The sequence below is a fragment of the Oncorhynchus nerka genome, linkage group LG3 (assembly GCF_034236695.1).
Source record: "Oncorhynchus nerka isolate Pitt River linkage group LG3, Oner_Uvic_2.0, whole genome shotgun sequence".
Classification (NCBI taxonomy): Eukaryota; Metazoa; Chordata; class Actinopteri; order Salmoniformes; family Salmonidae; genus Oncorhynchus; species Oncorhynchus nerka.
Genome location: NC_088398.1, coordinates 50,355,569 through 50,371,482, shown reverse-complemented (window position 1 = coordinate 50,371,482; position 15,914 = coordinate 50,355,569). Strand labels below are relative to the sequence as shown.

The 15,914-nt window shown below is 40.6% G+C and overlaps 1 protein-coding gene across 2 annotated transcripts in view; it reads right to left on the bottom strand.

Moving 5' to 3' along the window:
- Positions 1-3,804: 3,804 nt before the first annotated feature.
- The window catches only part of tmem163a (transmembrane protein 163a), a 99,832-nt gene continuing 87,722 nt past the window's right edge, over positions 3,805-15,914 (bottom strand). For both annotated transcript variants that reach the window (XM_029644073.2, XM_029644082.2), the window contains exons 6-8: positions 12,530-12,641; positions 11,454-11,595; positions 3,805-10,313 (exon numbers count right to left, since the gene is read on the bottom strand). In XM_029644073.2, coding sequence (XP_029499933.1) covers positions 10,253-10,313; positions 11,454-11,595; positions 12,530-12,641 — 315 coding nt within the window. In that variant the 3' untranslated portion in view covers positions 3,805-10,252. The remainder of the gene's footprint in view (positions 10,314-11,453; positions 11,596-12,529; positions 12,642-15,914) is intronic.

Below are 15,914 nucleotides of genomic sequence, written 5' to 3'. Positions count from 1 at the left end.
TGTTACAAAGTGGTATTGAAATGGATTTAATTGTGATTTTTTTGTGTGTGTCACTGATCTATACAAAATACTCCATAATGTCAATGTAAAAAATAATGTAAAAAGTATTTTTACAAATGAATAACAAATAAGTAACTAAAATATATTGGTTGCATAAGTATTGACCCCTTTGTTATGGCAAGTTCAGGAGTAAATGTTTACTTAACAAATCACATAATAAGTTGCATGGATTCACTCTGTGTGCAATAAAGGTTGTCCTAACAGCAAACATTTCGGTAATGAGACAACTATCTTTGTAATGGTAAGTAAGTTAATACCACAATATTTTAACATTTCAATATTATCACTTTATTACACGTCATATTAATGGTTTTATAATCAAATAAAGAAGGCCGATATGGGAACTATATGCCGAGCAAAATTTGGTGAAGATTTTGTGCCTTCATGGGTGCAGTTCTCATCAGTATATCGAAAGCTAACAGCTAAAACCTCACTGTAGTAGTTATACTATCCTTTCTGATATTCCAAAGAAATTAGGATTCAAGGTATTCATTCTGTGACTTCTGACTGTCCAGCTTTTTTTTGCATACAACTCGATTACATAAATACCATCTCTGATTCAGCGGGGTTGGGTTAAATGCGGAAGACACATTTCAGTTGAATACATTCAGTTGGACAGCTGATTATATATCTCCTTTCCCTTTCCCTTTCCAATGAACTGTGTGTCTTAGGCAGTGGCCAACCTGTTTCAAGCTAACGTGTGCTGGCCTATGCTCCCACCTAGTGGTTAGAAGTTGGAGACACAAAAACATATTTGCATTAACCACCCTAACTCGGTCCTCCTTGAGTTTTTGCCCTAGCACTACACAACCTTCTCCCAGTCAATCATGATCCAGTTACGCATCAATCATGGAGTCCATCCTCAATCATAGAGTCCATCCTCACCTCTCCCATTACCGTCTGGTTCGAAATGCGTCTGCCGGCTCCAAGGGAAATTTGCAACGCATTGTCTGGTGTGCGGAGAGGGTCATCGGCTGTCACCTGCCCTCCATCAAGGACCTGTATGATTCCAGGGCAAGGAAGTGTGCAGGGAAAATACCCCCTCTCCCTAAAACTCTCCTCTGGCAAACGGTTCAGGTCAATGAAGACCAAAATCACCTGCCACTAGAACAGTTTCTTTCCCCCGTGCTGTGAGCATCACCAACCAGCCACCTGGACCAGAGACATTAAGAGACTATGCAGGCTATGCTGCACACAGATTGAAGCCATCTTTGAACTGTACGCACACTGCTATATACACAACATTAAGAGACTATGCAGGCTATGCTGCACACTGATTGAAGCCATCTTTGAACTGTACGCACACTGATATACACAACATTAAGAGCACCTGCTCTTTCCATGATACAGACTGACCAGATGGATCCAGGTCAAAACTATGATCCCTTATTGATGTCACTTGTTAAATCCACTTCAAATAGAGTAGATAAAGGGGAGGAGAGGTTAATGAAGGATTTTTAAGCCTTGAGACAATTGAGACAAATTGCGTACAGTATGTGTGCCTTTCAGAGGGTGAATGGACAAGACAACATATTGAAATGCCTTTGAACGGGGTATGCTAGTAGGGGCCAGTCGCACCGGTTTGTGTCAAGAACTGCAACGCTGCTGGGTTTTTCACGATCAACATTTTCCTGTGTGTATCAAGAATGGTCCGCCACCCAAAGGACATCCAGCAGACTTAGCACAACTGTGAACAGGCGGGCCACAAACAGACAAATAACACCACAGTACAACAGTAGTGGGCAGAACGGCATCTCGGAACGGACAACTTGTCGATCCTTGTCACGGATGGGCTATTGCAATAGATCAGGCAAGAAGATTAGTGGGCACGCAGTCACCAACAATGGACAATTGAGGAGTGGAAAAACATTGCCTGGAACATGGCACAGAGAGCTCAGTATACTTGAGTGGCCTGAGCAGGGCCCAGACATCAACCCAAAAGAGCATCTTTGGGATGAGATGGAACGGCTGTTCACAAAATGAATGTACCACTGTCCTGTCTGCAGCAACATGTGTGATGTCATCGCATCAGCATGGACCAACATCCCTGTGGAACATTTCCAACACCTTGTAGAATGCTCCGGAAATTCAGGCTGTTCTGGAGGCAAAGGGTGTCCGACCCGGTACTAGGTGGGTGTACCTAAAAACTGTCCAGTGAGTGTAGATATTACTATATTTATACTGTACATTTGTATATCCACTGTAAATTTGCTCATTCTCTTACTGCTCTATGTTCACTATATCTATTTTGTATATAATCTACCCTAAGCCTAACCATAACCCTAACACGAACCTAGCTTTGTGTCAGAGGAGGCTGGTGGGGGGAGCTGTAGGAGGGGCTCATTGTTAAGACTGGAATGGAATAAATATAATGGTATCAAACACATCAGACATATGGAAACCAAACGTTTGACTCTGTTCCATTTATTCCATTCCAGCCATTACAATACGCCTTTCCTCATATACCTCCTCCCACCAGCCTTCTCTGCTACATGTCCACAACCCGGTTCAACCCTAACCCTCAACCACAGCCCTAGACCTAACTTCATGTCCACACCCTGGTTCAACCGTAACCCGAGCCTCAACCCTAACATTAGCTTTATGTCCACACCCAGGCTAAACCCTAACTCCAGCCATAACTCAAATTTGATCCATAACCCCAACCCTAACTTCAAGAAAAAAAGCTAATCTACAAAAGCTGCTTTTAGAAGACTTGCAGCCCAATAATTGTATCAGCTTGTCTCTGCTGCCCCCTGTGTGGTTTACAATGGAAGTACAGGCAGCACAAACTCAACTGCATTTAAAAAAATATATATATATTTCACCTTTATTTAACCAGGTAGGCTAGTTGAGAACAAGTTCTCATTTGCAACTGCGACCTGGCCAAGATAAAGCATAGCAGTGTGAACAGACAACACAGAGTTACACATGTTACACATGGAGTAAACAATTAACAAGTCAATAACACAGTAGGAAAAAAATGGGCAGTCTATATACAATGTGTGCAAAAGGCATGAGGAGGTAGGCGAATAATACAATTTTGCAGATTAACACTGGAGTGATAAATGATCAGATGGTCATGTACAGGTAGAGATATTGGTGTGCAAAAGAGCAGAAAAGTAAATAAATAAAAAATAAAAAAAACAGTATAAAAACAGTATGGGAATGAGGTAGGTGAAAATGGGTGGGCTATTTACCAATAGACTATGTACAGCTGCAGCGATCGGTTAGCTGCTCGGATAGCTGATGTTTGAAGTTGGTGAGGGAGATAAGTCTCCAACTTCAGCGATTTTTGCAGTTCGTTCCAGTCACAGGCAGCAGAGTACTGGAACGAAAGGCGGCCAAATGAGGTGTTGGCTTTAGGGATGATCAGTGAGATACACCTGCTGGAGCGCGTGCTACGGATGGGTGTTGCCATCGTGACCAGTGAACTGAGATAAGGCGGAGCTTTACCTAGCATGGACTTGTAGATGACCTGGAGCCAGTGGGTCTGGCGACGAATCCACGAATCCATGACCTCATTGCCCGGAGTCTTCTCACTTGTCCATGGGGAGAAGAATTTGTATTATTATTATTATTATACTCCAGGTAATGCTTTAGCTTTTCTAACACCGGAGAGAATTTCCATATTTGTTTTGTATTATTTAATTATTTGTATATGTATTTATCATTTCATTTGTTTTATTGTATTATTTAATTAAAATGTAAAGTATGCAAAGGTAGGAAGAAAGGAGTGACTCAACATTTTTAATGAATGAGCAGGATAAAACTTTATTTTTCAATAAAACGTTTCCTCTGTGACAGAGGTCCACATTGTCATATATATAATGTATGTGTCCTACATAAATATACATAGTGTTTACATCATATGTAATACCATTGAAATATTTACAATCAGACACATAATTCTACCCTCAAACTCTTCACAGGCGTATTTTGCATTAAGATGTGTCAAGAAGAGAGAGAGAGAGTGAGAGAGAGAGAGAGAGAGAGCGAGAGTGTGTGAGTGTGTGTGTGTGTGTGTATGTGTGTGTGTGTGTGTGTGTGTGTGTGTGTGTGTGCATCTTAGAAAAGCTGAAAAGCATGTTACTTTTAAAGATGAGGTTTGTGTCAGTCCAAGCAAAGCTAAGCAGTGGCTTGTATTGCTATAGTATAATATAACTTCATTAAATGATTAGTAGAAGGCATCACTATGATTGCACACTGTCTGTGAGACTGTGCTTTTGTGTTTGTGTCTGCTTCCCCACCTTCCCAGTGTGTTTATTTGTATACCTGTGTCTGTCTTATTATGAAGTCAAACGCATGGGCCAATTCATTCAAAGAGAATTGCTGCCATTTACATCCTTAAACACATATCTAGAAATGATTTCACAGCTTTGAATCGGGACTTACTGTAACAGAGATGATTAGCAAGAATTCAGCTTTACGAGACATCATCTGGCAACATTTAGGAGAATACACATCCATACAGTGAAGTCAATACAAAATCAATATTGCTCCTATAGCATCAGTCAATCTATCACATCTACAGTATGTTCACCTTACAATATACACAGCACAACTCAGTTGTATGACATCATACACTGGAATTAATACACTGACTGGCATGAGAGTATACGTACCATTTTGATTTTCCAATCCTTTTCACCATCTATAAATTCAGCTGATGAGACAGTTTGTCAGTGTTATTGTGAGTGTTATACTACACTTCTAAGCAGTAAACACGGACAAAATGTAACAATGTAAGACCAGGAATGATACTAGTAGTATTATTATACATTATCAGAGCACAATCTAGTAAGTACACAATTTCTTTGTCTATTACAAATAATACGAAACACCTATTTATGTGCTTATTTGGATGGTCTGTGCTTTTGTCATTTTGAGTCATTAAAGACTTATGAGACTGTCATCTTGTGGGGGAAGGGACCATACAAATGCCTGTGCTGTTGGTGAGTTGAAAAGATGAGCTGTGAACAGATCACTCTCAATCCTTGATATACAGTACCAGTCAAAAGTTTGGACACACCTACTCAATCAAGGGTTTTTCTTAATTTTTACTATTTTCTACATTGTAGAATAATTGTGAAGACATCAAAACTATGAAATAGCACATATGGAATCATGTAGTAACCAAAAAAAGTGTTAAACAAATCAAAAATATATTTTATATTTGAGATTCTTCAAACTAGCCACCCTTTGCGTTGATAACAGCTTTGGCATTCTCTCAAACAGCTTCACGAGGTAGTCATTTCAATTAACAGGTGCGCCTTGTTCAAAGTTAATTTGTGGAATTTCTTTCCATCTTAATGGGTTTGACCCAATCAGTTATGTTGTGACAGGTTAGGGGTGGTATTCAGAAGATGGCCCTACTTAGTAAAATACCATATTATGGCAAGAACAGCTCAAATAAGCAAAGAGAAAAGAATTGTCCATCATTACTTTAAGACACGAAGGTCAGTCAAGCCGCAAAATTTGAAGAACTTTGAACATTTCTTCAAGTGCAGTCGCAAAAATCATCAAGCGCTATGGTGAAACTGGCTCTAAAGAGGACCACCACAGGAAAGGAAGACCCAGAGGTAAAAAAAAAGGCAAGTCAGTTAAGACCAAATTCCTATTTACAATGACGGCCTACCCCGGCCAAACCCTGGCGATGCTGGGTCAATTGTGCGCCGCCCTATGGGATTCCCAATCATGGCCCGATGTGTCTTTGTGAGACGTAGAGTAGGTGAACGGATGATCCCCGCATTTGTGTTTCCCACCGAGAAGCATGGAGGAGGAGGTGGGATGGTGTGGGGGTGCTTTGCTGGTGACACTGTCAGTGATTTATTTAGAATTCAAGGCACACTTAACCAGCATGGCTACCACAGCATTTTGCTGCGATACGCCATCCCATCTGGTTTGCGCTTAGTGGGACTACCATTTGTTTTTCAACAAGACAATGACCCAACACACCTCCAGGCTGTGTAAGAGCTATTTTACCAAGAAGGAGAGTGATAGAGGGCTGCATCAGATGACCTGGCCTCCACAATCACCCGACCTCAAACCAATAGAGATGGTTTGGGATGTGTTGGACCACAGAGTGAAGGAAAAGCAGCCAACAAGTGCTCAGCATATGTGGGAACCTTTTTGATTACAACATGATTCCATGTGTTATTTCATAGTTTTGATGTCTTCACTATTATTCCACAATGTAGAAAATAGTTTAAATAAATAAATAAAATGGAATTAGTAGGTGTGTCCAAATTTTTGAATGGTACTGTAGACATAAAGAAAATTATCACCTTACAAGTTTACAGTGTATCAACTCAAAGCGGAGCAGAATTACAGTGTAAATATAATCTAATAATAATATACCATTTAGAAAAGAACAAATAGCACTAGAACCATTCATCTGTCAAGTCTGGCTATTCCTATTGGTTTGCTACAGCTAGAAGCCTCTATCTAAATAGTGTATTAAACATTTGTACACATTTCATGTTTTGTATTTACAATCATTTACGTACAGTATACACGAAACGTGCTGGCATTACTGCTATGAGGTTTAAGCGAAGGTAAACAGTAAGAGAAAAGACATTGCCTTTAATGATGATCCAATATGCTGTGAAGCAGATCACTGGTGTGTATAAAGATCTATGGCGTCACATAATATTGAATCTCTATGTTGGTAATTGTCCATACTGTCAGGACAGGCAGATGAAGTGGGGATGTTTACATTTTTGCAAAAGAACTCGAATGTATCCCCATAGAATTAAGTGTAATTGTAAAACATGGCACATAATCACATCTATTGGCTACCACATGACATTAACGTTAATAATTCTAATTTTGCTTAAAAAATTATGAGTACAATTTTGCAATTCAGTATTCACTACATACGTACACTACACTACCTGAACCAGTTACTTCTGTCTCACAAATAAGAGAAAACACCTTGCCCTCAGTCTTTCTCTCAACTTCTACCGACAGATAAATCTATAATTGTAAACACAAATATGGCATGCCAAGCAAATAAGCTGGCTAATAATGTTGTCTTAGTTTAGGAATCTGAGCATGTATGGCACTGAAACATATGACTATCAATTATATCGTCATGGTCATCCCAGACAAGGTAGTGGGGGGGATATAGTCATTATTATGACAAGATTGAACACTGTTAGAACAAAACAGTGTGGTAAGCCTATCTGGGACAAGCGTTATCACTGTAGCTTCCTAACCATTCTCTAGTTTAGATCACAGTGGAACAATAATTAGTGCTCCCATCTGGATAGTGATTGAAAAACATGTGCGCTTTGTTTTCAGCTTTTCAGTGTGACACTGTAATGTCATATATTTTTTTTTTACTGACACTGTACCAACAGTTTGCTTTTTGCACTCAACCCTGAAGTCAGCCTTGATTGTGAACTAGTCACTCCCTTGCATGACAGTCAAGGTCTGGTCTGCTCTGGTGTGCTTTGCTTTGTGCATGTACAATACAGTACTCTCTATCTTACCACTGCTCTATGGGCAGCCACACTTCTCCAGATACTGGCCTGGCCCTGCTGTTTGGGCCTCTCTCTCCTTTGTTTCTCTGTCAAGCCAGAGAGTGGATGACTGCAGGGGACTGACTAGACATAGTCCTCTACCATAGGGATAGATACATGTGTGATTTATCTCTGTGCCCTCTACTCCCACTTGGGTCGTGTCAGTGGAGAAGCAAGGAGAAGCACTGCAGAGGGCACATTCATTTACAATATATGACTCCAGCTGTGTGACCTGCTCACAGACCTACCTAGACTTCCACTCTGTATATCTTGCTTATGTACTATAGCTACATACAGTTGAAGTCTGAAGTTTACATACACCTTAGCAAATACATTTAAACTCAGTTTTTCACAATTCCTGACATTTAATTCTAGTAAAAATTCCCTGTTTTATGTCAGATAGGATCACCACTTTATTTTAAGAAAGTGAAATGTCGGAGAATTATTTATTACAGCTTTTATTTCTTTCATCACATTCCCAGTGGGTCAGAAGTTTACATACACTCAAATAGTATTTGGTAGCATTGCCTTCAAATGTTTTACTTGGGTCAAACATTTCGGGTAGCCTTCCAGAAGCTTCCCACAATAAGTTGGGTGAATTTTGGCCCATTCCTCCTGACAGAGCTGGTGTAACTGAGTCAGGTTTGTAAGCCTCCTTGCTCGCACCTGCTTTTCAGTTCTACCCACACATTTTTAATGGGATTGAGGATCAGGGCTTTGTGATGGCCACTCCAATACCTTGACTTTGTTGTCCTTAAGCCATTTTGCCACAAATTTGGAATTATACTTGTTGTCATTGTCCATTTGGAAGACCCATTTGCGACCTAGCATGAACTTCCTTACTGATGTCTTGAGATGTTGCTTCAATATATCCACATAATTGTCCCCACAACATGATGCTGCCACCCTCTTGCTTCACGGTCGGGATGGTGTTCTTCAGCCTGCAAGCTTCCCCCTTTTTCCAAACATAACGACGGTCATTATGGCCAAACGGTTCTATTTTTGTTTCATCAGACCAGAGGACATTTCTCCAAAAAGTATGATCTTTGTCCTCATGTGCAGTTGCAAACCGTAGTCTGGCTTTTTTATGGAGGTTTTGGAGCAGTGGCTTCTTTCTTGCTGAGCGGCCTTTCAGGTTATGTCGATATAGGACTCGTTTTTCTGTGGATATAGATACTTTTGTACCTGTTTCCTCCAGCATCTTCACAAGGTTCTTTGCTGTAGTTCTGGGATTGATTTGCACTTTTCACACCAAAGTACGTTCATCTCTAAAAGACAGACCATGTCTCCTTCCTGAGCGGTATGACGGCTGCGTGGTCCCATGGTGTTTTTACTTGCACACTATTGTTTGTACAGATGAATGTGGTACCTTCATGCTTTTGGAAATTGCTCCCAAGGATGAACCAGACTTGTGGAGGTGTACAGTTTTTTTTTCTGAGGTCTTGGCTGATTTATTTTGATTTTCCCATGATGTCAAGCAAAGAGGCACTGGGTTTGAAGGTAGGCCTTGAAATACATCCACAGGTACACCTCCAATTGACTCAAATGATGTCAATTAGCCTATCAGAAGCATCTAAAGTCATGACATTATTTTCTGGAATTTTCCAAGCTGTTTAAAGGCACAATCAACTTAGTGTATGTACATTTCTGACCCACTGGAATTGTGATACAGTGAATTATAAGTGAAAAAATCTGTCTGTAAACAATTGTTTGAAAAATTACTTGTGTCATGCACAAAGTAGATGTCCTAACCGATTTGCCAAAACTATAGTTTGTTAGCAAGAAATTTGTGGAGTGGTTGAAAAACGAGTTTTAATGACTCCAACCTAAGTGTATGTAAATTTAGGACTTCAACTGTAGCTTCTAATCTCAAAGAGCAATGGAGACTCACACACAGAACCATAGAGATCTGTGAAAACAGACAAGGGCAGAAAGTAGTGGCATGATTCCACCATTATAAATTATTCAGATTCTAACAATGCATAGGGATTTTGAAAGTCACAGAAGTTTATACTAATCAGGGTTGGAACATAAAAAAGGTTTGGGCAATATGAAAAGGATCTTGTGCCTCTCAAAATGCCAGGGGTTCTAGGTCGCTTAGCAACAGCAGTGGGTTCAGATACACATGGCAAACAAATGCTGATCTCTCTGGACCAGCCGTTAATGCCAGCCTCTTCGTAATCCTTTTTCTCACCTCTTCATTCCCTCTTTCTGGATAGTAATAATGATGGACAGGAGGTAAAGACAAATAGTTAGAAGGGGGTGGCTAGGTGGGAAAACCTTGATTGAGAGGTTGGCCAACACGCCAACAACATCATAATGTCTTTTACTATTTTGCCCTCAGAGTCTCTCCAGGCTAGGGCCTGTGTGTGTGTGTGTGTGTGTGTGTGTGTGTGTGTGTGTGTGTGTGTGTGTGTGTGTGTGTGTGTGTGTGTGTGTGTGTGTGTGTGTGTGTGTGTGTGCGTGCTTATGTGTGCGTGTGTGTGTGTGTGTGCGTGCTTATGTGTGCGTGCTTATGTGTGTGTGTGTGTGTGTGCTTATGTGTGTGTGTGTGTGTGTGTGTGTGTGTGTGTGTGTGTGTGTGTGTGTGTGTGTGTGTGAGATAGAAAGAGAGGAGGGGCGGGGAGGGGAAGGGGGTGCATCAGGTGTAACCCTGGTCCTAGGAGCGTTCACTCAAAGCGTTCGTAGTTCCTGGTTTGTCTCACCCGGGGTACCATGTCCAGGAGCAGTCTGAAGGGAGAGAAGACAGATATATTGTGGGATACAAGAGCAGACAAGATGTGTCATAAGACATTAGATGATTGACTGTGTATAATGTAAGATAAGATAAATACTTTATTTTCCCCATGGGGGAATGTGTGTGCATATGTGCACGTGTCAATATGTGTTCCTATTTATGGCTAATCAAATCAAATGTTATTGGTCATGTACACGTGTTTAGCAGATGTTATTGCGGGTGTCGCAAAATGCTTGTGTTTCTAGCTCCGACAGTGCAGTAATATCTAACAATTTCACAACAATACACACAATACACACACATTTAAGTAAAGGAATGGAATTAAGAATATATACAAATATGGATGAGCAATGTCAGTGTGGCATAGACTAAGATACAGTAGAATAGAATAGAATACAGTTTAAAATGAATAGAATAGAATACAGTATATAACGGGTATATAATAGAATAGAATAGAATACAGTTTATAATGGGTATATAACAGAATATAATAAAATACAGTATATAATGGATATATAATATAATAGAATACAGTATATAATGGGTATATAATAGAATAGAATACAGTATATAATGGGTATATAATAGAATATAATAGAATACAGTATATAATGGGTATATAATAGAATATAATAGAATACAGTATATAATAGAATATAATAGAATACAGTATATAATGGGTATATAATAGAATAGAATAGAATACAGTATATGATGGGTATATAATAGAATATAATAGAATACAGTTTTTAATGGGTATATAATAGAATAGAATAGAATACAGTATATAATGGGTATATAATGTAATAGAATAGAATACAGTATATAATGGGTATATAATGTAATATAATAGAATACAGTATATGATGGGTATATAATAGAATATAATAGAATACAGTTTTTAATGGGTATATAATAGAATAGAATAGAATAGAGTATATAATGGATATACAATAGAATATAATAGAATACAGTATATAATGGGTATGTGGGTGTCTGTGCATAATATGAGTGTGTGTACAGGTATGTCATGTGACTGTCTGACATGTGATTGTCTGTTTACATTTGTGAGCGTGTCTGTGCGTCTGTTTGCATTTGTATGTGTGTGTGTTTGTAGGCTACATGTCTCTTACTTGACACCGTAAGCGAGGATGATGAGTCCGATGATGACGCCGATGGATCCATCCAGGTACCAGACGTCAGGGTGGTGTCTGAACACCTCAGCACTGATGAGGATGGAGAAACCCATGATGCCCCCCACCATGGAGTTAAAAGCTACAGCCACAGAGAAGAACCACACCAATAACCACAAGAGGGAAAATGGAACATGTTGATTAGGCAAAGTAAAGGAGATGGGCTATAATAAATAACAACATCTACCTTTTCACATCTGATAAAACAAACCAGGTGTGTTCTCATTCAGCAGTCTGAGTTTATGTGCATGTGCATTTACCTGGCTATCATACAAATCTGTACAATGACGTTCCCTTTTCTTTCACTCTTTTAGAACTAAAATATATGAAGCTACTCTATTCTGAATATCTGACATGCAAAGCCAGTCAGTCAGAGTCAAAACTCTTTGATTATTCCAATGCCTGTGGTAACAGTGCAGGTGAGCTCCCCTGCACCCCCGAAACAGAGTGAAAGACAGGGACCCTTTCCTAACCAGTCAGTCATGTGCTTCGATCTAGCACCTGCCTCCATATTTGTCTAGTGGGAGATAAGTGGACGGTCTGAAAGCAGAACAGCAACATCAGGTTTATTGGATTGTTGCTGTGTGTGTTGTGAAGCCTGCCGGAGAGACAGGGTGGAGAGCATGAGACAGAGACAGAGACAAAAAACAATAAAGAGAGATAAAGAGAGGAAGGAGTCTAGAAGGGGAGGGGGAGGGAGGGAAGGGGCGGAGCGTCTACAGCTGAACCACGTACACCAGTCGCCTCCAGCTCTTATTTATTACCATCATTTGTTTTTCCGCCTCTCTTCCATTTCTCTCACCTCTCTGGCACCAGGCCTTATATCTCTACTTTAATTGGCTTCAGTTCAACAAGGCATGCTGTGCAAGCCCTCAGTATTTGTGAGTGCAAGTGTGTGTGTGTGTGTGTGTGTGTGTGTGTGTGTGTGTGTGTGTGTGTGTGTGTGTGTGTGTGTGTGCGCGCGCGCGCATGTGTGTTTGGAATTTGGACATGTGAGTCAGTCTTTCCCAGCCTACCGTCAGTGATGAGGGCTCTACTGGTCAGCACTCTCCCCAGCAGGAACTTGAACACAGCCAGGATGATACATACAATCCCACTGACAATAGACACACTGAAGAGGAAGTCATCCTGAGAGAGAGAAAGTGAGAGAGGGGAGAGAGAGGGGAGAGAATAAAAAGGGGAAAAAGTAGTAAATATAGAGTGATGAGTCAAAGGGTGCTCTTGTCCTCAGCAGTATCATTAATATTGCACAGCCAGGATCAGAGGCCTGATCAGGTGCCTCTCCTCTCCACAAGATCATTACATTTGTGAGGAGCCTGGTAGTAACACACTGCTTTACAAACACATGATACAGTATTAGAGTATTAGTAAAACAAAGAGATGACAATCAGCTTAGTGTAGACATGTTGTCTTGATGCAATATGCCACATATCTTGTTACTGTTAATAGGATGGTCAATTTCAGTGCCTTGTACATGGAGTAGGATTTCTTTTTTATTAGATATAAATGTTTATTCTCTGTAAAACTCAATAGTGTCAATCTTGTTTTTTAGATCCTTGTTTTGTCAATGCGTCATTCTTTACATCACAAGCCTTTACAGTATTGTTCAGTCTGGCATCAAAACTGAACAACACGTATTTTTGTTCCTCCCTCTAATGTGTAGATATCTTGTCTTCCCTTGACGTGTTCAGACTTAAACACCTACTGGCTGCGAGACTGTTGGGTGTGTGTGTGTGTGAGAGAGAGGGGGGGAGGGGGAAAGAGAGAGGGAGGGAAAGAGAGAGGGAGGGAAAGAGAAAGAGAGACAGAGAGGGAGATAGAGAAAGAAAGAGGGCAGGACAGAGAGAGAGAGGGAGAGATTGAGAGAGAAATGGAGAGCGAGACAGTGAGAGAGAAAGGGAGAAAGAGAGAAAGAGAGAGAGAGGGAGAGAGAGAGAGAGAGAGAGAGAGAGAGAGAAAGGGATAGAGAGAGAGAGAGAGAGAGGAAATACAGAAGGTGTCTTTCGTTCTCTTTCTTTCTGTTGTTTTCCCCTGGTTCAAATTAAAGGTCCTCTCCCACACAGCAGCTGGGAAACCAATATCCCTCCTCCATTTTTAATGAGGCTTCAAACTCACTGGGCACTCTGAGGGAGCAGTAGGGTGGACATGATAGGAATCACATCCATACACTGCTACACTGCAACACACACACACACACACACACACACACACACACACACACACACACACACACACACACACACACACATATATATATATATACACACCAAATGAGGCCATCTGCCTGATCACTCTCTACCCCCCAGTCCTCCCCAGTCTGAATTGGGAGCAATGGCCACCATACTTGGTGTCTAACTAGGACCCAGGCCAGTTAATCCTGTCCGGTTGATGGATAACCTCTCATTTCTTACAAAATTCAGGCGTACGTGGAGATTGTAGGATTTGCATGTGCCAAATTATTAGGATTTATCAAACTGTCAACATATATGCATGTTTTCATTGATAAACAAGAGCCATGTTACAACCCCGCCTGGGATTTTAACCTCGCCTGGGATTAAATAGTCTATAATGTCGCGCTCCGATCACCCAGCAATACTGTAGACTACACATACTGTCATAGGCTACCGGTCTATTTACTTTCAGGCATGGTTGGCTATTGAATGAACAATGGATAAATGGTAGCCTAATATTTATTATGTAGCAGAGGAGAGACATGACCTGCAATATGATCATGATTTAGGCCCATATAATAAAAGTAAAATAAATATATTAGTCAACATGCTGCTATGTGATCTTCTTACCAAAGGCAAATGCATCTGTTTTATCATTAGGCCTACATTTTAATGTTTTTATTAGCCTACCATCATTATATAATTCCTGTGCATCAAACATATCTATTTCCCCCAAAATAACTATATTTGCTTGATCAACCACTGGAAGTTGTATGTACGCATGGTCTGAGATTTGCGTGGAGATGCACACACTTTCTCTTCAAGTTCAAGATGTATAAATACCAACCTTTAGAGTTTAGGTTTAGAGTCTTTTTTGTGCACATGCCCCTTTGATAAATGAGGCGCCAAGGCAGATGTGTGTGTGTGGCTTAATGGAGACCCCAGGTGTAGGTTTGATTTGGCAACAGGCCCTGGTATAGTATAGTATAGTATAGTACAGTATTGATGAGCCTACTGAGGAGAGACATTGAAGACATTGAATGAATCGAAGCTTGTTAAACTCGCTCCCATCACACTCATCCATGTTTAGAGTCAATTGAAGGAGGATGGAGAGGGATATCAACACATAGACATAGACAGAGAGAGAGAGAGAGAGAGAGAGAGAGAGAGAGAGAGGGAGAGAGAGAGAGAGAGAGAGAGGGAGATGGAGAGAGATCTTTAAAAAGAGTTGGTGTGAGGGTGGATGTCTGTGTAAAGACAGATCTTTTGGATCAGTTCAGTCACTAAATTGTATTATACAGCACCAAATTAACTCACATTATTTCTTCTACTTCTCTTAAACTCTGCCGGAAGCTATGCCCTGAGTAACACATCTAACCAGACAGCTGAGGCTTACAAAGCTTAGACCACACAGGCCCTCTTCTACTGAAACAACCAGCCTACCAGCAGCTACCTAAACAGGAAGCAAGAGTATTCTGGGACCTTTATGGTTGTGAGGTCTGGGGTCCACTCCCAAACCAAGACTTCACAAAACGTGAAAAACACCTAATTGAGACTGCACGCAGAATTCGGCAAAAGTATCTTCAGTTTACAACCCAAAACCCCAAATAATGCATGCAGAGCAGTTAGGCTGATACCCGCTAATTAACCAAATCCAGAAAAGAGACGTTAAATTCTTCAACCACCTAAAAAGAAGCGATTCCCAAACCTTCCAAAACCAAGCAATCACCTACAGATAGATAAACCTGCAGAAGAGTCCCCTAAGCAAGCTGGTCCTGGGGCTCTGTTCACAAACACAAAATGACCCTGCAGAGCCCCAGGACAGCAACACAATTAGACCCAACCAAATCATGAGAAAACACATAAATAATTACTTGACACATTGCAAAGCATTAACAAAAAAACAGAGCACACTAGAATGCGATTTGGCCCTAAACATAGAGTACACAGTGGCAGAACACCTGACCACTGTGACGGACCCAAAATTAAGGAAATCTTTGACTATGTACAGACTCAGTGTGTCACGTCCTGACCATATTTATTCTCTATGTTGGTTAGGTCAGGGTGTGACTAGGGTGGGTAATCTAGGTTGTTTTATGTCTATGTTGGCCTGGTATGGTTCCCAATCAGAGGCAGCTGTTTATCGTTGTCTCTGATTGGGGATTATTTTTAGGCAGCCATTTCTCTACTGTTTTCTTGTTTTTGAGTCAGTGCATGTTGCACCTCAGTA